At 47.4% G+C, this 21,339-nt stretch overlaps 1 protein-coding gene across 1 annotated transcript in view; it reads left to right on the forward strand.

The window, feature by feature from the left end:
* The window catches only part of LOC127003511 (protein patched-like), a 93,691-nt gene that overhangs the window by 69,946 nt on the left and 2,406 nt on the right, over window positions 1-21,339 (forward strand). Inside the window, exons 12-18 of the mRNA XM_050870320.1 lie at window positions 3,133-4,120; window positions 6,793-6,947; window positions 7,875-8,036; window positions 9,110-9,297; window positions 9,871-10,245; window positions 12,695-13,257; window positions 13,876-14,160. Coding sequence (XP_050726277.1) covers window positions 3,133-4,120; window positions 6,793-6,947; window positions 7,875-8,036; window positions 9,110-9,297; window positions 9,871-10,245; window positions 12,695-13,257; window positions 13,876-14,159 — 2,715 coding nt within the window. The 3' untranslated portion in view covers window position 14,160. The remainder of the gene's footprint in view (window positions 1-3,132; window positions 4,121-6,792; window positions 6,948-7,874; window positions 8,037-9,109; window positions 9,298-9,870; window positions 10,246-12,694; window positions 13,258-13,875; window positions 14,161-21,339) is intronic.

The following is a 21,339-nucleotide window of genomic DNA, read 5'->3' on the forward strand; positions in this document are numbered from 1 at the left end:
TCTCTCTCTCTCTCTCTCTCTCTCTCTCTCTCTCTCGGTTTGTGGTTATTTTTGCTCATTTTCGTGTTTTTCTCTTCTTCTTCTTCTTCTCCTTCTTCCTCCTCCTTCTCCTTCTCCTCCTCCTCCTCCATGACCCGGGCTGTCACGTGACCCTTCATGACCTCAGGGTGGGTGGGGGGAAGAGGAGGGGGGGGGCATTGGAAGGGCAGACAACAACCCCAATTTGTCAACCGTCCCCTTCCTCCCCCCTTCCCCCCCTCCTGTGGATGTGAGGGGGATAAGACCGTCCGTGATGGATGAGGCTTGAGAGGAAGGGGAAGGGGAGGGGGGAAGGAAGGGGGGGAAGGGGTAGGGTCTGATGGGGTGATAGGAACATGAATGGGTGTGAGGGAAGGGAAGGGAAGGGAAGTACAATAGGAAGGGTAAGAGAAGGGAAGGGAAGGGGAAGGAAGGGAAGGGGAGGGGAAGAGGGTAAGGTAAGGGAAGGGAGCCATAAAGTTTTTTCTCTCCCTTTTTTTCTCCCTTTTCTCCTTTTTTTTCCTTTTTTCTTTTTTTTCTTTTTTGTCTTTTTTTTTAGACAGTAAGGAAGGAAGGAAAGGAATGTTTAAAAGAAGAAAAAAATGCCCTTGCTCGCATTTTTGTTTGCATTTTTTTTATTTTCTTGTTTTATTTTTATTTTTCCTCTTATTCTTTTATTTATTTTTCTGTTCTCCCACTTTCATTTTCTTTTCTCTCACATTGTTCTTCGTTTCCTTCTTCTTCTTGTCTGGTTCTTATTGTTATTCTTGTTTTCGTTCTTCATCTTTTTCTTCTTCATCTTTTTCCTCTTCATATTTTTCTTCTTCATCTTTTTCTTCATATTTTTCTTCATCTTTTTCTTCTTCAGCCTTTTCTTCGTCTTTTTCTTCTTCATATTTTCTTCTTCATCTTTTTCTTCATCTTTTTCTTCTTCATCTTTTTCTTCATATTTTTCTTCTTCATCTTTTTCTTCATATTTTTCTTCATCTTTTTCTTCTTCATCCTTTTCTTCGTCTTTTTCTTCATATTTTCTTCTTCATCCTTTTCTTCATCTTTTTCTTCTTTATCTTTTTCTTCTTTATCTTTTTCTTCTTTATCTTTTTCTTCATCTCTTTTTTCTTCATCTTTTTCTTCTATTTTATTTCTATTATTATCTTAAGTATTACCTGAGGAAGACCAGGTGTAACACAGACCAGACTCACACCTGTCTCTCACCTGCCTCACCCTCCCTCCCTTCCTTTCCTCCCTCACCTTCCTCCACCTCCAACCACCTGCCTCCTCCTCCTCCACCTCCACTGTCCTTACCTATACCTCCTCCTCACACCTCTTCCACCTTGTTATCTTCCTCCTCGTCTTCCCTTCATTCCTTCCTCCTCTTCTTATCTTCCTGCATTCCTCCTTTCATTCCTCTCTTCACTCCTCTTCTCAGCCCTTCCACCTTCTCCTCTCTTCCTGTCACCTCCTCCTCCTCCTCCTCCTCCTCACCACTTATCATGCGCTACGTGATTCTTGGCTTTCTCCCGCCTCTGGATAAACAAACAAAGGAGTGTCATGAGTCTTAGATAAGGAGGAGGAGGAGGAGGAGGAGGAGGAGGAGGAGGAGGAGTGGGTATGATAGTAAGGGCGGAATAGCACTTGTGTAGATGACAATGAAGAGGAAGAAGAAGAAGAAGAAGAAGAAGAAGAAGAAGAAGAAGAAGAAGAAGAAGAAGAAGAAGAAGAAGAAAAAGAAGATATAAAAAAATAGTTAAACCGAAATTACGTTTTATTATGTGTATACCTTTTCGAGAGAGAGAGAGAGAGAGAGAGAGAGAGAGAGAAGGGGACGCCGCGCCCTGTCAGCCTGTCTTGCCTTGATTGTGATCTTGCAACGCGATGCTCTTTTGTCTCCCTCGAGGTTCAGGTTGCTGCTGGAGGAGGAGGAGGAGGAGGAAATGGATGAGAAGCGTAATAGAAAAACAGTAAATGGAGGAAATAAAAAGATAAAGAGAAGTAGAAGTAAGAAGAGAAGAGGAAGGAAGAGGAGAATGTGAGGAGGAGGAGAAGTAAGAGGACAGAAGAGGAAGAGAAGGAAGAGGAAAGAAGAGGAGTAAGAGGTTCATGAAGTAAAATTAAAGACGATACCAAAATAAAAAAAAGAAAACAAGAAATAAACGAAGATAATGATAATGATAAATGATAATAACAATAATAATAAGAAGAAGAACAAGAACAAGAAATAGAAGAAGATGAAAAAGAAGAAAAGGAAGATGATGATGATGGTGATAATGAAGAATAAGAAATAAAAAAAAAAGAAAGGAAAACAACGATGAAATAGAAGACAAATTTTAACCCCTCTCATAAACTCAAGACAAGATGAACCAAAATCGAGAGATGAATCATTAACTCGTGAAGGCTGGACCGAACCGAAGCGTATCTCGGAGCTTCGAACCGGACGGGAGGAAGAGGAGGAGGAGGAGGAGGTTGAGTACTGGACCAGAACGAGGAGGAGGAGGAGGAGGAGGAAGAGGGTGAGACGGGAGTGGAAGATAGATGGAGACTGGGGTTCATCTGGCATCTCCTCCTCCTCCTCTTCCTTTCCCTCCTCCTCCTCCTCCTCCTCCTCCTCCTCCAGCAGCGGGCCACACACGATCCCGCCGCACTGAGGAAGGTTGTGAATAATGAGATATAAATTGCTTACCCGTGAATCGCCTTGAGAAAACTTGTCACGTCTCTCTCTCTCTCTCTCTCTCTCTCTCTCTCTCTCTCTCTCTCTCTCTCTCTCTCTCTCTCTCTCTCTCTCTCTCTCTCTCTCTTACGCAAGCCCAAGTATGTGGGTTTTGTTTCTTGCGTCGCTTTTTTTTTGTTTCATTGTCAGTTTCTCTCTCCCCTCCGCCCCTTCCTCCTCCTCCTCCTCCTCCTCCTCCTCTTTCTCTCTCCTTCATTCCGGTCTTCCTCTTCCTGCTTCACTTCCTCCGTTCCTCCTCTTGTCTTTCTTCTGTTTGGGAAATAGATTAAGACTTCATACAGTTTTGGCACACACACACACACACACACACACACACACACACACACACACACACACACACACACACACACACACACACACACCCCACCCCAACCCCCCAACACGAGCGCGTGGGTGAGGTCGTCACGCGCGCCGGGGTCTCCGTCGACCACACCTCCGTCTCCAACGCCTGCGCCTTCTTCAGGGCCCTCGTGCCTGTGCCGGCCCTGCGCGCCTTCTGCCTGCAGGCGGCGCTGCTGGTGCTCTTCAACCTGGTGGCGTCGCTCACCGTCTTCCCCGCCATCATGAGCCTCGACCTGCGCCGCCGCCACGCCAGACGCGCCGACCTCTTCTGCTGCCTGCCCGGCGGCTCCAGGGACCAGGTGGTGCCCCTGCAGCAGCAGCCACACCCCGCCGCCTGCGTGGCCGCGGAGGAGGGGCGAGGTCACGCGGGGCCGCGGAGGCACTCGCGGCCCACGCCCTCCATGGCTGAGCGCCCCGCCAGGAAGGACACGGTGACCAGGGCGCTGCCTCCCCCGGGGGGCGGAACCGTGACTCACGTGGTGCCGCCCTCCACCCCGCGCGAGTGCTGGGCAGCGCCGCAGGACCCTCACTCCGCCACCGCGCCCTCCCTGGAGTCCCTGGCCACCACCACCTCCACGCGGGACCTCGTCGGCGGCGGCAAGACGCGCTCAGGACTTGCGCGGGCGTGGGCGTCTCTGGTGCGGTGCTGCAGCGAGTGGAGCGTGGGCGGCTGGGCGGGGGCGGTGTACGGGCCGGCGCTGACGCACGGCGCGGTGAAGGCGGCGGCCATGGCGGGGCTGATGGCCTCCGTGGCGGCGGCGGCGTGGGGCGTGAGCCGCGTGCAGGACGGCCTCAACCTGACGGACGTGGTGCCCGCCGACACGCCCGAGTACGCCTTCTTCGCGGCGCAGCAGCGCTACTTCGGCTTCTACAACATGTTTGCCGTGACGCAGGGCAACGTGGAGTACCCGTCCAAGCAGCGGCTGATGCACGACTACTACGAGGCCTTCACGCGCGTCGAGCACATCATCAAGAACGACGACGGCGGCCTGCCGGAGTACTGGCTCTCGCTCTTCAGGGACTGGCTCATCGGTGAGTGCCTCTCTCTCTCTCTCTCTCTCTCTCTCTCTCTCTCTCTCTCTCTCTCTCTCTCTCTCTCTCTCTCTCTCTCTCTCTCTCTCTCTCTCTCTCTCTCTCTCTCTCTCTCTCTCTCTCTCTCACACACACACACACACACACACACACGTACACGCAAAGAACATTTCCTGGTGTCCAGTTTGACAGCTGTTCGCGGAGAGTGTGTCTGTGCATGCTTGTGTGTGTGTGTGTGTGTGTGTGTGTGTGTGTGTGTGTGTGTGGCCTGCCAGCTGTTCAACTCCAACCTTCCCTCGTCTCCCTTCTCTCATTCCCTTCTCCTCCTCAACCCCCTTCCTCCTCCCCCTCCACCTCCTCCTCCTCCCCAGCGCATGCCTGACAGAGTGCTCCATCAGTACTTTGTTTGTTTACATCGCTGATCAGCTGATGGTGACGTCACTGCTCTCTACTCTCTCTCTCTCTCTCTCTCTCTCTCTCTCTCTCTCTCTCTCTCTCTCTCTCTCTCTCTCTCTCTCTCTCTCTCTCTCTCTCTCGTATATATATTTTTTTCTCGCGGTTCACATTTTTCTTCTTTTAACGAATTGCTTTTCATTTGTAAATCTATCTCCTCCTCCTCCTCCTCCTCCTCACACACACACACACACACACACACACACGGCCGCCACCTCCCACGACGCGACCCTTTCCCTCCTCCCTCCATCCCCTCCTCCTTCTCTCCTCCTCCCCTCCCTCCCCCTTCCCTCCTTCTCTCCTCCCCTCCCCCCTTCCCTCCCTCATGTTAGGTGAAGGGGGTCGTATTTTTAGCCTCCGCCGTTTATTTTACGCAGCGGCTGAGCGATTGCCTTAAATTATCGAGAGAGAGAGAGAGAGAGAGAGAGAGAGAGAGAGAGAGAGAGAGAGAGTAGTGGAAGGGGAATGCTTTCATCTCTCGCTCTTTTGATTTGCTTGGCACTGTGTTGAGAGAGAGAGAGAGAGAGAGAGAGAGAGAGAGAGAGAGAGAGATACAAACGTTCCCTGTCTTTTCTTTTTATTTTCTTTATTTCTCTTTCTGACTCACTTTCGTTTTCTCTTTTCTTTCTTTTTCTCCCTTTCTTTCTCTTCCCTTAACTTTCCTTTCTTCCCTTTTCCTCCTTTATTTTTTTTTCATTACTTCTTTCTCTTCCCTTCTCTTCCACTTTCTCCCTCCTCTTTTTCCTCCCTTTTTTTTCCATCATTCTTTCTTTCTCATTCTCTCTCCTTTTCCTTTCCTCATTCCCCTCTCTCTCTCTCTCTCTCTCTCTCTCTCTCTCTCTCTCTCTCTCTCTCTCTCTCTCTCTCTCTCTCTCTCTCTCTCTCTCTCTCTCTCTCTCTCTCTCTCTCTCTCTCTCTCTCTCTCTCTCTCTCTCTTACTTTTTTTTCTTTCATTCACTCTCATTCTCCCCTCCCTCTTCCTCCTCCTCCTCCTCCTCCTCCTCCTCCTCCTGTTTTTTCCACCGCCGTCGCTTCCTTTGCCAGGTAACTCTGTAATCAAGGTATTTTCTCTTTCTCTTTTCTTTTTTTTTTTTTTACCTTTTTTGCTGTCTGCCTGTCCGCCCCTCCTTTCTTTTATTTTGTGTCTTCTTGTTCTCTTCCTTGCTTACTCTTCTTCATTACCTCCGCTGCTGTCATTGTTTTGTTTTCTTCTTTTCTAACTTTTTTTTCTTGATTCCTTTTTACGTCTCCCGCTTTGTTCTTCATTTTGTTTTCTTTTGTTATTATTTTTTTATCTTTGTTTCTTCTATTCACTTGTTTTCCTTTCCTTTCTTCTTCCTTCCTTTTCACTTCAACCAGTTTCCCAATTCTTCATTTTCCTCTTGTTTATTTTTTTTTTATATCTCATTCTTTGTTTTCCTCCTCCTCCTCCTCCTTCTCTCTCCTTCCTCATTCTCACTGTGTCTTTCCTCTACCAATCTCTATCTCAATCTCTACCACCACTACCCTCTTCCCTGTCACCACCACTCACTATCATCTCTACCAGTCACCACTACCATCATCATCACCATCATTTTCCATTTTCAACTCATCACTTTCCTTTTCTCATTTACTACCACACACCATCACTACCAGTCACCACTACCATCATCATCGACCATCATTTTCCATTTTCCACTCCTCTCTTTTTCTCATTCACTACCATACACCACCACTACCATCATCATCGACCATCATTTTCCATTTTCCACTCCTCTCTTTTTCTCATTCACTACCATACACCACCACTACCATCATCATCGACCATCATTTTCCATTTTCAACTCCTCTCTTTTTCTCATTCACTACCACACACCACCACTACCATCATCATCGACCATCATTTTCCATTTTCCACTCCTCTCTTTTTCTCATTCACTACCATACACCACCACTACCATCATCATCACCATCATTTTCCATTTTCCACTCCTCTCTTTTTCTCATTCACTACCATACACCACCACTACCATCATCATCGACCATCATTTTCCATTTTCCACTCCTCACCTTCCTTTCCTCACCATCATCTCTTCCACTCACCACTACCAGCATCATCACCATTATTTTCCATTTTCCACTCATCACCATCACCTCTTCCCTTCGTCACTCACTACCATACAACATCACCACTACCATCACCACCTTCTTCAGCAGCCCTTCTCCTCGTCCTTCCTCAGGTCTCCAGGCGGCGTTCGACAGGGATTGGAGGGACGGGTGCATCACTCAGGAGACGTGGCATAAGAACGCTTCAGACGACGGGGTGTTGGCCTACAAACTTCTCGTGCAGACTGGACATGTCGATAACCCAATTGATACGTCCTTGGTCACGCAGGTAAGGGGGTTGGGAGGGCTTACCTGTGACCATGTTTGTTTGAGTGTTTGTGTTTTGTTTTGTTTTGGTTTTGGTTGTTTTTGTTTTGTTTTGGTCATGTTTTTGTTTTGTTTTGGTTTTGATTTGGTCAGGTTGTGTTTGTTTTTGTTTTGTTTTGTTTTGGTTGTTTTTGTTTTGTTTTGTTTTGGTCATGTTTTTGTTTTGTTTTGCTGTTGTTTGTCACGAAGGTAATTTTATATCCTTTTTTTCTGTATCTGTTTATATATTTATCAGTGTCTATCTTTTTTCTTTCTTTATCTTTCCTTTTTTTGTTTCCTTCCCTTCCTCCCTTTCTCTTCTCTCTCCCTTCCTTCTCTCCTCCCCTCCCTCTCTCTTCCTCTCCCAATTTCACTTCCTTCCCTCTTTCCTCCCTATCATCCTTCCTTCTTTCCTATCTACCTTCCTTCTTACTTTCTTTCCTTCCTTCCTTTTCCTTCCCTTCCTCCCTCCTTTTCTCTTTTCTTTCCTTTCCTTTCCTCCTCCCCTCCCTCTCTCTTCCTCTCCCAATTTCACTTCCTTCCCTCTTTCCTCCCTATTATCCTTCATTTTTCCTTTCCTCCCTTCCTCCTTCCTACCCTTCCTACTTCCCTTCCTCCTTCCTACCCTCCCATCCTCCTGCCCAACCCTCCTTTCTCCCTTTCTGTCCCTTAATTCTTTCTCTTTCTCTTCCCTTCTCTTCCTCTTCCCATCTCTCCATCAATCTCATTTTTTCCTTTCATTCTTTCCTTCTCTCTCCCTCCTCTTCCTCTCCTCCTCATCTCTCTCTTCTCCCTCTCATTCCTCCTTTTTTTTTTTCTTTCATTCACTCTCACTCTTGACCAGCATCCCCTCTCCCCCCCCCCCCACCACCACCAGCAGCATCTCCATCTCTTCATCTCCCGCCCACAGATCCGTCTCGTGGACTCTGAAGGCATCATCAACCCCAAGGCCTTCTACAATTACCTAACGGCCTGGGTCAACACGGACGCCCTCGCCTACACGTCCTCTCAGGCTGACCTTCGCCCGGAGCCCCGACACTGGTCACACGACAGACACGACTATGAGCTGAAGGTGTGTATCTGTTTATCTGTCTGTCTGTCTGTATGGGTGTGTGTATGTTTTTATGGTCTTTTTTGTTTTTGTTTTTTATTGTGGTTTTGTTTTTTTTCTTGAAGATGTGTGTGTGTGTGTGTGTGTGTGTGTGTGTGTGTGTGTGTGTGTGTGTGTGTGTGTCTATGGTAATCTTGTTTTCCTGTGTTTTCCTTCATCTTTTTCGCCTTTTTCTTCCTCCTTCACCTTTTTTCTTCCCTTTTCCTCTTTTTCTTCATATTAAATTCATCTTTTTCGTCCCCTTTTTCTTTTTTCCTCGTTTTTGCTTCTCCTTCCTATTATTATTTATTTTTTCGTCCATTTTTTTCTTTTCATCATTTTTCTTTATCTCCTTTTCTCTCTCATTTTCTTTTCCTTTTTTTCGTTCTCTCGTTTCGTATTTGCTTTTTTTTCTATATTCCTTTTTTTTTTTGCCTTTAGTTATCATTCTCTTGTATACTGTGTGTGTGTGTGTGTGTGTGTGTGTGTGTGTGTGTGTGTGTGTGTGTATGTGTGTTAATAGGGTCGCCGCGCCACACACACTCTCGGGCTCTGTGTGTTTTTAGCGACAAATCCCTTGGAGGAGGAGGAGGAGGAGGAGGAGGAGAGGAGGAGGAGGAGGAGGAGGAGGAGGAGGAGGAGGAGAAGGAGGAGGAGGAGGAGAAATTGACAGCTCTTCATTCTCACTCCCTTCTTACACATATGCTTTCTTTACCTCCTCCTCCTCCTCCTCCTCCTCCTCCTCCCCTTCCATTCACCTTCTTCTTCCTTGTTCCTCACAGATCTCAACTCTTCCTCCCCTTCCTCAATCTTTCTTTCCCTTCATTTACCCTCTTCTTTATCTTTCCTTCCTTCTTTCCTTTCTTTCCCTTCCCTTCCTTCCTTCCTTCCTTCCTTCCTCCTCCTCCTTCCTCCTCCCCTTTTCCATATTCATTCCTCTATCTTCTTTTCCTCTTCTCATTCACTCACTATCTCCCTCATTCCTCTCCCAAGATCCATTCCCTTATCATCCACCCCCCTCACTCACTCAGCCACTTCTTCACCGCCTCCTTCAGATTCCCAAGAGCTCTCCGCTGGTGTACACGCAGCTTCCGTTCTACCTCCACCGCCTCAGCGACACCGAGTCCATCACCGCCATGATTCAAGAAGTGAGAACCATTTGTCGGAGGTTCGAGGAGAAGGGTCTGCCGAACTTCCCAACCGGCGTCCCCTTCACCTTCTGGGAGCAGTACATCAAGCTCAGGTGAGGAGGAGGCGGAGCAGGAGGAAGAGGAGGAGGGATATAGAGGATAGTTGGTTTTAGTTCTTGTGTTTTTGTATTGAAAGGAAAGGAAAGGAAAGGAAGGAAGGAAGGAAGGAAGGGAGGAATGGAAGGGAAAGGAAAGGAAGGAAAGAAGGAAGGAAGGAAGGAATGGAAGGGAAAGGAAAGGAAAGGATAGGGGAAATGAAGGAAGAAAAGAGAAAGGAAGGAAGGAAGGAAGGAAAGACGGAAGGAAGGAAGGGAAAGGAAAGGAAAGAAAAGGATAGGAGAAATAAAGGAAGAAAAGAGAAAGAAAGAAAGAAAGGAAGGAAGAGAAAGGAAAGAAAAGAAAAGAAAAAGATAGGAGAAATGAAGGAAGAAAAGAAAAAGAAAGAAAGGAAGGAAGGAAAGAAGAAAAATAAAATTAAGTTGGTTTGAATTTTTACGTTTTTTTATTTTCCTTTCAAATTTTTTTTTCTTTCCTTATAATAGTTGTGATCTTGACTAACTGTATGAGTGTATGTCTGTCTGTCTATCACTTCACTCTCGATTCACCACCTTCTTCCCCTTCGTCAGATTCTACCTGGTGCTGGCGCTGCTGGCGGTGTTGACAGCCGTGTTCCTCGTCCTGGCTGTCGTGCTCATGAACCTGTGGGCGGCGGCGCTGGTGGTCCTCCTCCTCGCCGCCCTTGTCCTGCAGCTGTTCGGGTTGCTGGGCGTGATGGGCGTGAAGCTGTCCGCCGTCCCCGCTGTCCTCCTCATCGTCAGCGTGGGCGTGGGCGTGGAGTTCTGCGTTCACGTGACGGTCGGGTTCCTGACGGCGGTGGGCGGGCGGGATAGGCGTGTGATATTGGCCCTGCAGCATATGTCGGCGCCGGTGCTACATGGGGCGGCCTCCACCATGCTGGCGTCCCTTATGTTGCTTTTCTCCGAGTTTGACTTCATTAGGAGGTGAGTGTGAGTGTGGTGGTGGTGGTGGTGGTGGTGGTTGGGTTAGGTTAGGTTAGGTTTGGGCTTCATTTGGTTGAGTGTGGTGGTGGTGGTGAGGAGGGTGGTGGTGATGATGGTTGGGTTGGGTTAGGTTAGGTTAGGTTAGGTTAGGTTTGGACTTCATTTGGTTAAGTTAGGTTGGGTTAGGTAAGATGGTTTGGTTGTTTTTATTTGGTTGAATTAATTGGTTATCTCTCTCTCTCTCTCTCTCTCTCTCTCTCTCTCTCTCTCTCTCTCTCTCTCTCTCTCTCTCTCTCTCTCTCTCTCTCTCTCTCTCTCTCTCTCTCTCTCTCTCTCTCTCTCTCTCTCTCTCTCTCTCTCTCTCTCTCTCTCTCTCTCTCTCACACACACACACACACACACACACACACTGTAACACACACACACACACACACACACACACACACACACACACACACACACTGTAACACACACACACACACACACACACACACTGTCACACACACACACACACACACACACACACACACACACACACACACACACACACACACACACACACACACACACACACCACCCACGGCGCCGCGCTGTATCCCGCCCTCCCCGCGTTTTCCAAGAGACGTTTGTTGACATTAAGAGAATGGGAGGAGGAGGAGGAGGAGAGGAAGGAAGAGAAGGGATTAAACTACCCTCCTCCTGGTCTCTCTTCCTTCCTTCCCCTCCTCCTCCTCCTTCCTTCCTTCCTTCCTTCCCTTTTTTCTTCATCTTGTCTCTTTTTCTATTTGTGTTTCTTTTCCTTTACCTCTTTCTCTCTCTCTCTTTTTTGTCCCTTTTTGGCATCTATGTTTTTTTTTCCCTTCCTCTTCTGACCCTTTCTTTCTTTTTCTTTTTCCTATTTTTGTTTCTTTCTCCTTTCCTTCTCTTCCCTTTTCTCTCCTTTTCTTTTCCCTTTCCTCCTTTTCTTTCTTCCCTTTTCCTCTCCCTTTTTTTTCCCTTCCTCTTCTGACCCTTTCTTTTCTTTTCTTTTTCCTATTTTTGTTTCTTTCTCCTTTCCTTCTCTTCCCTTTTCTCTCCTTTTCTTTTCCTTTTCCTCCTTTTCTCTCTGCCCTTGTTTTCCCTTCCTCTTCTAACCCTTTCTTTTCTTATATTTTCCTATTTTTGTTTCCTTCTTTCCTTCTCTTCCCTTTTCTCTCCTTTTCTTTCCCTTTCCTCCTTTTCTCTCTCCTTTTACCTTTCCCTTTTTGTTATTTGTTTCTTCCCCTTTACTTCCTTTTCTCTCCCTCTCTTCCCTTTTTTATATTTGTTTTCCTTTCTCGTACCTCTCCCCCCCCCCTCTCTCTCTCTCTCTCTCCCTTTCCTTCTCTACACGTTAAAGGGAGACAAAACAAAATGAAACAGGAGGGAGACTAGACTGGGGAGGATTTGTTTAATTTTACCTCTCCCTTCTCTCTCCCTCCTCTACCTCTCATCTTGTGGTTTTGTCTTTCTTTCGTTTCTCGTAATAGATATGTGTATGTGTGTGTGTGTGTGTGTGTGTGTGTGTGTGTGTGTGTGTGTGTGTGTGTGTGTTTTATCTATATGTGAAGGGAGAAGACGAAACGGGGTGAAACAAGGGTGAAACGGGGTGAGACTAGGCTTGGGGAGGGTAAGGTTGAATGGGGAGGAGGAGGAGGAGGAGGTTGATGGGATCTCATTCATCCTCAAATTATAGTTATCCGGGGCGGTCTAAAAAAAAAAAAAAAGAGAGAGAGAGAGAAGGGAGAGAGAAAAAAAAGAGAGGAAGAGGGAGAGAAAAAAAGAGAGGAAGAGGGAGAGAAAAAAAAACTTGCCACTACCTCGGACGTTCCCTGAGGTTTTGAGGGAGAGAGAGAGAGAGGAAGAGGAGGAGGAGGGAGAGGGAGAAAGGGAAGGATGTGAGGGTAAGTAAGAGGATGAGCTAGGATGATATATGAAGATGAGGAGGAGGAGGAAGAGGAGGAGGAGGAGGAGGAGGAGGAGGAGGAAAGAGTGTAAGAGAAGGATAGCGGTCATTTAAAGTCGTGTTTCTTTTTTTTCTTATTTCCTATAGAGAAGAATTTTACTTTTTTTTTTCTTATTACTACATCTGTTATTCCTCTTACACTTATTATCTCCTTCCTCTTCCTCCTCTTCCTCTTCTTCCTCTCATCTTCCATACAACAGAATCACTTATGTATGTATGTATGTATGTATGTATGTATGTATGTATGTATGTATGTATATCAACCAATCTTCGGGTATTTGATTTTTTTTTGTTACAGTAAAGAAAACAAGAAGATTAAAAAAAGAAAAAAAGAAAGAAAAATATACACAATTACAACGTCCCATGTATGTGTGTGTGTGTGTATGTTTGTGTGTGTATATACCTGTCAATCAGTCCTCAGGTATGCATAAGTAACCCACACATACCTGTCTTCCCCTTCGTCAGGTACTTCTTCTGCGTCCTTCTGGGCCTGACGATGCTCGGGGTGGTGGACGGGCTAGTCTTCCTCCCCGTCCTCCTGTCCCTCGTCGGCCCCCCAGCAGAGGTCGTCCCAAGAAACCACCCGGACAGACTACCCACGCCCTCGCCGCCACCCTCACCTCAGCCCTCACACGTCCATGGTCACAGTTCTTCATCTAGGCGGAGTGGAGGGCGTGGGTCTAGTGGGCGTGGGTCAAGGCGGTCCGTGGGTGGTATGAGTGGGTCAGGGTCGTTATACCCACGACTCCATGGGTCAAATCTATCGCTAACGACCATTACGGAGGAGCCATCGTCGTCTACCAGGTCGTCCCAGTCGCTAAGGTCGTCCCATGAGATTGTCGTTGAGCCCCAGGTGGTGGTTGAGACGACGACCACTCCAGCCACGACGAGTCTTGGTGGAGAGGGGCATCACCACCACCACCACGACCCTCATCACCACCTTCACCACCTCCACCACCACGTCACCACCACCACCAAAGTCACCGCCACTGCCAAGGTCAAAGTGGAGCTGCACACGCCGCTGCCGGGTGAGTTTTGGTGTTGATGATGATGGTGTTGATGATGATGATGGTGTTGATGGTGATGAGTTTTTTCTCCTTCCATTATTGTTTTTCTTTGGTTGAATTCACTTTTTTTTCTTTCAATTTATTTTATTTTATTTCTTTTTTGTCTTCATTTTCTTCTTTTTTCTGATCTTTTTCTGTCTTCGTGTTTTTTTTTTTTTGTTTTTTCTTTCTTTTTCTTTTTTGGTTGAATTCTCTTTTTTTTCTGTCTATTTAATTTCTTTTCCTTCTTCCTTGTCTTCATTTTCTTCTTTGTCTTTTTTCTGATCTTTTTTCTGCCTCCGTTTTTTTTTTATCTTCCTTTTTTTATGATGAAATGTTTCCTTTTCTTTCTAATTATTTTCTTTTCCTTTCTCTTCTTTATCTTTATTTTCCTCTTTTTTCTTTATCTTTTCCTCCTCTTTACTTTTTTTTTATTTTCTAGTTTTCCTTTCCTTCTACTACTACTACTACTACTACTACTACTACTACCACCACCACCACCACCACCACAACATCCCTATAACCAGACCCAAAACAACAACAACAACAACAACAACAACAACAACAACAACAACAACAACAACCCCTTCTTCCCAACAGGTGCCGTGGAGCCAACCTTCCGGAGTACCAGCAGCAGCAGTAGCGGCAGCAGGCGGAGTAGCAGTCACCGTAGTAGCAGTAGCAGTGGAGGAGGTGGAGGTGGAGGTGGAGGTGGAAGAAGTCGTCACAGTGGCGGTAGTGGTGGCGGTGGTGGTGGTGGTGGTGTGGTTTCGTCCCCTCTCCATGCCACCACCTCCTGCTCCACCTCCTCCTCTTCTTCCACCTCTTCCTCCTCCTCCTCCAAACCCTCGTCGGATGTGGAGGAAGAGCTGTCCTGTCAATGAGGTGAGTTACAATTTATTTATTTATTTATTTATTTATTTCTCATTTATTATTTTTATTATTATTATTATTTTGAGTTTTCGAGACATTATGATTGTTTTTTCGTGTGTGCGTGTGTGCGTGTGTGTGTGTGTGTGTGTGTGAAGAAAAGAGAAGAGAAGAAAAGAGAGGAGAGGAGAGGAAAGGAGAGGAGAAGAGAAGAGAGGAGAAGAGAAGAGAGGAGAAGAGAAGAGAAACAAACTGAAGAGAAATATATTGGAAAAAAGAGAAACATTGGAGAGGAGAGAGAAAACCACACATACTGAAGAAATGGAGGAGGAGGAGGAGGAGGAGGAGGAGGAGGAGGAGGAGGAGGAGGAGGAGGAGGAGGTGGTATGAATAATCCAACCTTGAGGAACCGCACGCAAGGCCCTGGGAGAGAGAGAGAGAGAGAGAGAGAGAGAGAGAGAGAGAGAGAGAGAGAGAGAGAGAGAGAGAGAGAGAGAGAGAATACCCATAACATCTCACAACACCATGACCTTTAAAATTATCCCATCACAACATCTCCCTTCTTCCCTTCCATCTATCTTCTCTCCCTTTCCTCCCTTCCTTCAAATCACCTAACCTTTCTTCCCTTCTCTTCTTTCCTTCATTTCCTCCCATCTTTATCATCACCTTCCTCTTCTTCCCTTCCTTTCCTCCTTCCTTTTCCTTCGCCTTCCCTTCTCTCCCCTTCCTCTCCTTTCCTTCCTCCTTTCCTTCACTGCGTCTTTTCTCTTCTCCTTTTCCTTTCCTTTCCCTTCCCTCAACATCCCTTTCCCTTCCATTCCTCCTCTCTCCTCTCCATTCCCCTTCCTCCCTTTCCCTCCCCCATCTCTTCTCTCCCTTTCCCTTCTTTCCCCTCCCTTCCCCTCCCAATCTCTCTTCTCCCTTTCCCTTCTTTCCCCTCCCTTCCCCTCCCAATCTCTCTTCTCCCTTTCCCTTCCTTCCCCTTCCTTCCCCTCCCCTATCTCTCTTCTCCCTTTCCCTTCTTTCCCCTCCCTTCCCCTCCCCTATCTCTCTTCTCCCTTTCCCTTCTTTCCCCTTCCTTCCTCTCCCCTATCTCTCTTCTCCCTTTCCCTTCTTTCCCCTTCCTTCCTCTCTCCCATCTCTCTTCTCCCTTTCCCGTCCTTTCCCTTAACATCTCTTTCCATTCCATTCCTCCCCTACCTTTCCCTCCCTCCCTTCCCCTCCCCAATCTCCTCTCCCTTTCCCTTCCTTTCCCTCCGCTTCTCTGGTGGTCCGCGACTCATACAGGTTCCGTTCCGCGTATTTAATTAAGAAAATGTTCGCATGAATCATCCCTGATGCCGCCGGACTGCGAATACGTGTTTTTAAATACGACGCCAGGCTGGGTGACCGTGGCTAATGGCAGGGTTTTATTGATAAGAGCCGGGCAGTTTCATTTTGCGCGGGTAGTTGAGGAGGGCCCCGCGTGGATGCCTGAGTGGGCCGCCCTTCGTTTTCTCTTCTTTTTCCTTCTGGTTTTTCTTCTGCCGTCTCTTCTTCCCTGTTTGTTTCCTCTCTCATCTCTCTTCTTTCGTTCCTTTCCTTCCTTCTCTCCATTCCTTTCCTCCTTCCTTCTCTTTCTTCTCATTTCAGTGGGCCGTTCTTCGTTTTCTCTTCTTTTCCTTCTCTTCTTCTTTCTCTTTCTCTTCTTCTTCTTCTTCTTCTTCTTCTTTAATTTCTTCTTCTTTCTCTTCCTCTTCTTCTTCTTTGTTTTCCTTTTCTTCTTTCTCTTCTTCTTCTTCTTCCTTTTCTTCTTCATCTTCCTCCGCTTTCACTCTTTTATTCTCTTCAGCAAGTCTTTTTTGTATGTTAGTTCTATTCTTTTTTTTTTTCTTAAGTTAATTGCTTCACTTTAATCTTTCACGGTATTTGAGTCGCTGTCTTCATTTTCTTCTTCTTTCTCTTTCTCTCTTATTTTTTTTACAGCAAGTCTTCGTCTGGGTGTTGGTTGTGTTCTTTTCCTTTGTTAATGTATTGTTGGGGTAATTATAGTTTGGCTTCACTTTCCACGGTTATATAAAGAAAGCTCTTGCAACATACCTGACCTTACCTTTAAATTGTCTTCCTTTCCTCTCTCCCTACTTATCAAACTCATTCTGTCGGCATTAATCATGTCTTTCCTATCTCTCTCTTTATCACTATTCACCTTCACCCCAGTTTCATTTCCCCCTAGTCAGCTTTTATAACATTTTCCTCTCCTTCCCCTTCTCTCTCTCTTTTATTTTCCTTTTTTTCCTTTTTCCCTGCAGCAAGGTTCTCGGTGTTGCTAATGTGGATTTTCCTGTTCTCTCAAGAGCCGATTTTTTTGTCCCTGGGGTTAAGTGCGGCTTCACAATTTCCACGGCTGATCAGTCTTGTGGCAAATTGATAAGAGATTGCTAGATACAGCGTTTATTAATTCTCTTTGTTCGTGGGTGGTTGCTTGCTAGTGAGGTGGGGAGGGAGGGAAGGGAGGAAGAAGAGAAAGGGAGGAGAAGGGAAGGGGAAGAGGAAGTGGGTCGTCTCCTTCTTCTCTTCCTTCTCGTCTTCTTCTTCTTCCTCCTCCTCTTCTTCTCTCTCTTTCTATATCTTTCTCATATATTTGGAGGTAAAGAGGAAGGAACGGAGGTAGGAATGGTGGGGATGGTGAAAGTCCTCCTCCTCCTCCTCCTTGTCCTCGTCTTCCTCTTGTTCCTCCTCCTCCTCCTCCTTTCTCTCTCTCTCTCTCTCTCTCTCTCTCTCTCTCTCTCTCTCTCTCTCTCTCTCTCTCTCTCTCTCTCTCTCTCTCTCTCTCTCTCTCTCTCTCTCTCTCTCTCTCTCTCTCTCTCTCTCTTTTCTTAAGCTTGTATTCCTCATGTGTGCTAACTCGTCTTCCTCCTCCTCCTCCTCCTCCTCCTCCTCCTCCTTCTTCTTCTTCTCAAGTGCGCTAAGTCGAGGAAAAATTATGATATAGCTGACGTGAATGTGTGTGTGTGTTTGTGTGTGTGTGTGTGTGTGTGTGTGTGTGTGTGTGTGTGTGTGTGTGTGTGTGTGTGTGTTGAATCCTTGGGTCAGAGTGGACAGGATGTAGCTTTCTGTGTGTGAGTGTATTTGTGTGTATATCTCTTGTGTGTGTGTGTGTGTGTGTGTGTGTGTGTGTGTGTGTGTGTGTGTGTGTGTTTACAGTAAAGGAAGCAACTCAATGGCAAGAAAGAAAATAATAATGAGAAGAAAAAAAAAAAGCCCGCTAAACACTGTATCTGTTATGTATGTATGTATGTATGTGGGGTGTATACATGCAAGGTTAAGGACAGTATTTTGGGTATAGCGTGTGTATGTATGTCTGTATGTCTGTATGTCTGTATGTATGTGTGTAGTGTGTGTATGTGGGGGATACACTACACACACACACACACACACACACACACACACACACACACACCACCCACTACATCAATCCCTTTACAACAAGACCCATACCACTATAAAATACAACCATCCCCTACCACACACACATACACACACGCACGCACGCACGCACATTCACAGTCCACACACACACACGTTAGAAGCTCCACCACAACCACTCCGTCCACACGTAACCAAAAAAAAACAAAAATAAATCAAAGAAAAAGAAATAATGAAAGACGTGAAAGAAAATGAATGCAACTGAAGGAGAAGAAGAAGGAGGAGGAGGAGGAAGGGAACGAGGGAAGGGAGGAAAAAGAAAAAAGAAAAAAAATAACAGACAAAGGGAAGGAAGAGAAGGAGGTGCAAGCGAAAAAAAGATGGAAAAGCAAAAAAAAGAAAGAAGGGAGGAAGGAGGGAAAGGAAGGAGGGAGGGAGGGAGGTAGAAGAAAAAGAAGAAACACGAGAGAAAAAAAAATAGGAAGAAGAGACGGAGGGAAGAAAGGACCCGAGAGCGAAGAAGGAGAAGAAGGAAAAAAGAAGGAGGAAGGAGGAAAAAAGGAAAAAAAGAAGAAGAAACAAACAAATAACAGAAGAAGGAGGAATGAAGGAAAAAACGAGAAACATAAACAAATAACAGGAACAGAGAGACAGAGAGAAGGAAGGAAGGAGGCAGAAGCAAAGAAGAAAGAAAACGAAAAGCAGAAGAAGGAAGAAGACGAAGAAAAAGATGAAGGAGGAAGGAGTGTGGGAAAAGAGAAAGCAGACATAAAAGAAAAAATGAGAGAACGGAAAGCAGAAGGAAGGAGACGAAAAAGAAGAAGAAGAAGAAGAAGAGGAAGAAGAAGAAGAAGAAGAAGAAGAAGAAGAAGAAGGAAGAGGAGGAGGAGGAGGAGGAGGGAAGGAAAAGAGAAAGCAGACATGAAGAAAAAAATGAGAGAAGAAGGAAGAAGCAAAACGACAAGCAGGAGAAGAAGAAGAAGAAGAAGAAGAAGAAGAAGAAGAAGGGGAAGAAGAAGACGAAGAAGAAGAAGACGAAGAAGCAGAAGAAGGAAAAAGCAGTACGAAAAGCAGAAGGGAGAGGAGAAGAAGAAGAAGAAGAAGAAGAAGAAGAAGAAGAAGAAGAAGAAGCAGAAGAAGAAAAAAGCAGTACGTAAAGCAGAAGGGAGAGAAGAAAAAGAAGAAGAAGAAGAAGAAGAAAAAGAAGAAGAAGAAGGAGGAGGAGGAGGAAAAGGAAGGTCTTCAGCGTCACAAATTTCGCGTCCTAAGCCCATTATGATGTGAGGAATTCAATCACAGCGAGACGCCTTTGATCTCGCCGCCGCAGCCTCCCCGCCCCCCTCACACCCCACCTCCCCCTCCCCCTCCCTCCCCAGTCATTACCACACCCGTGCTAAATAAGATAATTCCCAGGATCCTCAACCCCTCCAACCCCCCCCCCCACCCCCACCCACCCCCCCACCCCAGTCGAGGAGGTGACGAGGCCGCCGCTAAAACAATGAGGGCGAGGCGCTGTGAGGACGTGAGGAGCCTCGAAGTGTTTTGTTGTTAAATAAGAGTCGACAGTACTTGTTGTGTCTCCCTGGGGCGGCCGGGGGGGTTGGGAGGGGAGGGGGAGGGGGTTAGGTTAGGTTGGGGATGAGGGGGAGAGAAGAGGAGGGCCAGGTTAAGTAAGGGAGGAGGGAAAGGGGAAGGGGGAAGGAAAGGGAGATGGTACTAAGGGAGGGAGAGAAGGGAGAAGTTTCGGATATGTGTGGCTTTGTGAATGTGAGGAAAGGGAGAGGGAAAGGGAGGTGGCAGTGAGGGAAGAGGTTGTAAGGGAGGGAGTGAGGTTACGGAGGGAAAGGGAGGTAATAGTAAGGGAGAGAGAGAATGGGGCAGTTAGGTTGGAGAGGGAGGGAGAAGGGAGAGAGAAAGGGAGGTGGTAATAGAGAAAGGGGGAGTGTTAGGTTAGGTTAGGGAGGGGAAGTAGGAAGTAGATAGAAAGGGGTTTTGAGAGGTTGAAAGAGAGGGGAAGGGGTGACTGAGGGAGAAGGGTGAGAGGGATTGAAAGGGGAGGTTATTTCTTGATTCCTGGGGTGACTGTATGAGGGGAGAATTGCAAAGGGGACAACATGTAGGGAAGGAGGAGGATGTGAGAGCAAAATGATAAAGATGTGAGAGAGGAATGAGAAAGAAAAAGAGAGAGGAGAATGGAGGTATGTTGGTGGGTTGTTCACGTGGGTATTGGTGTGACTTGTGGTGATGTGGAGGTAGGGAGAGGTAGGAATGGTGACGATGGTGATGGTGGTGATGGTGATATCTTGTGGTGGTGAAAGTCGAGTGGTGGATGTCGAAAGGAAGGAAGGAAAGAAAGAAAGGAGGAGGAAGAAGTCAGTGGTGAATGTATGATCGAAACGGGAAGAGAATGAAGGAAGGAGGAAGGAAGGAAAGAAGGAGATGGAAGTCAGTGGAAAGAAGTGATGAAAATATGATTGAAGAGTAAGAAAGAATGAATGAATAAAGGAAGGAAGGAACGAAAGAAAGAAAGAAAGAAAGAAAGGAAGGAGAAAGAAGATGGAAGTCAGTGGAAATAAGTGATGAATGTATGACCGAAACACCAAGAGAGAATGAATGAAGGAGGAAAGAAGAAATAAATAAAGGAAGGAAGGAAGGAGAAAGAAGTCAGAAGATTGAAGTCATTTGAAAGAAGTGATGAATATGACTGAAACACCAAGAGAGAATGAAACTTGAAACTTGTGATGACTTGGTGATGACTGTTGCGTTAGGTCTACCTGTATCACCTCATAGCTGCCTTACCTGTGCTCATAAGTGGACAGGTGGTGTGCTGAGGCCTCCTGAGTCACCTGCCCTGCTGAGTGTCCGCGACGCTGGCAGGACAAGGGCGGGAAGGGCGAGAGGAGGAGGAGGAAGGCAAGGCGGAGGGGCGAGGGTTGGGGCGAGAGGCGCAGGAACGTATTCAGATGGGGTTGACTTTTGGGGGAAGTGGTTACGAGTGCTACCTGTGTGTGTGTGTGTGTGTGTGTGTGTGTGTGTGTGTGTGTGTGTGTGTGTGTGTGTGTGTGTGTGTGTGTGTGTGTGTGTGTGGCTGCCCTCCCCCCCTGCCCTCCAGCCTGGCGTACAACTTCTCCATACACAATGACCGCATGCCGGCACCCCGCTACACCACCCATGCACCCCCCCGCCCCCCCTCTTCCCCTCCCTCCGCTGTGGGTAGGGGAGGAGGAGGGGGACAGCGTATCCTTCATGGGGCGGAGGGGCCCTGGAGGGTGGGAGGCCCCTGAGGGGTCGTGCGGGGGGCGGGTCGATGTAGCGGGGTCGGGGGTGTTTACCTGGCCTGACGTTGATGTCTCAATCCAGCGCGCTGCGCGGGGCGCCACAAGGACGCAACCCCCGCCCGCGCCCCGCCATTCCAGCCCCAGCGCCGCCCCGCCCCGCGCCGCGCCGCGCCGCACCTGGCCGCGGCTTACCTGGGTCTGCACCACGGGCCCGCCCCGCCTCCCCCCCCTACACCTACGTTGGGGAGGCGGCCCCCGCGGCGCCGCAGGAGGGGGCGAGACCCCCGGGGGAGAAGGACGGGAAGATAACCCGCCGGAGCGTTATCTGGGGAATGTCTCGAGTCGCGGTTTTCTGCTATCTCGACGCGGGGCGCCGCGCGCCGCCAGAGGGACGCAAGCCGCGCCGCCCGGCGGTGGCGTAAGAGCGAGGGTCGCCTGCCCGCCCGTACTATTTGTAAAGGCGGGGGCAGGGGCGGGGGCCAGGGAGGGGCAGGGGCCTCGGCCGCCGTGC

The sequence above is a fragment of the Eriocheir sinensis genome, chromosome 25, assembly GCF_024679095.1.
Source record: "Eriocheir sinensis breed Jianghai 21 chromosome 25, ASM2467909v1, whole genome shotgun sequence".
In the NCBI taxonomy this organism is placed as follows: domain Eukaryota; kingdom Metazoa; phylum Arthropoda; class Malacostraca; order Decapoda; family Varunidae; genus Eriocheir; species Eriocheir sinensis.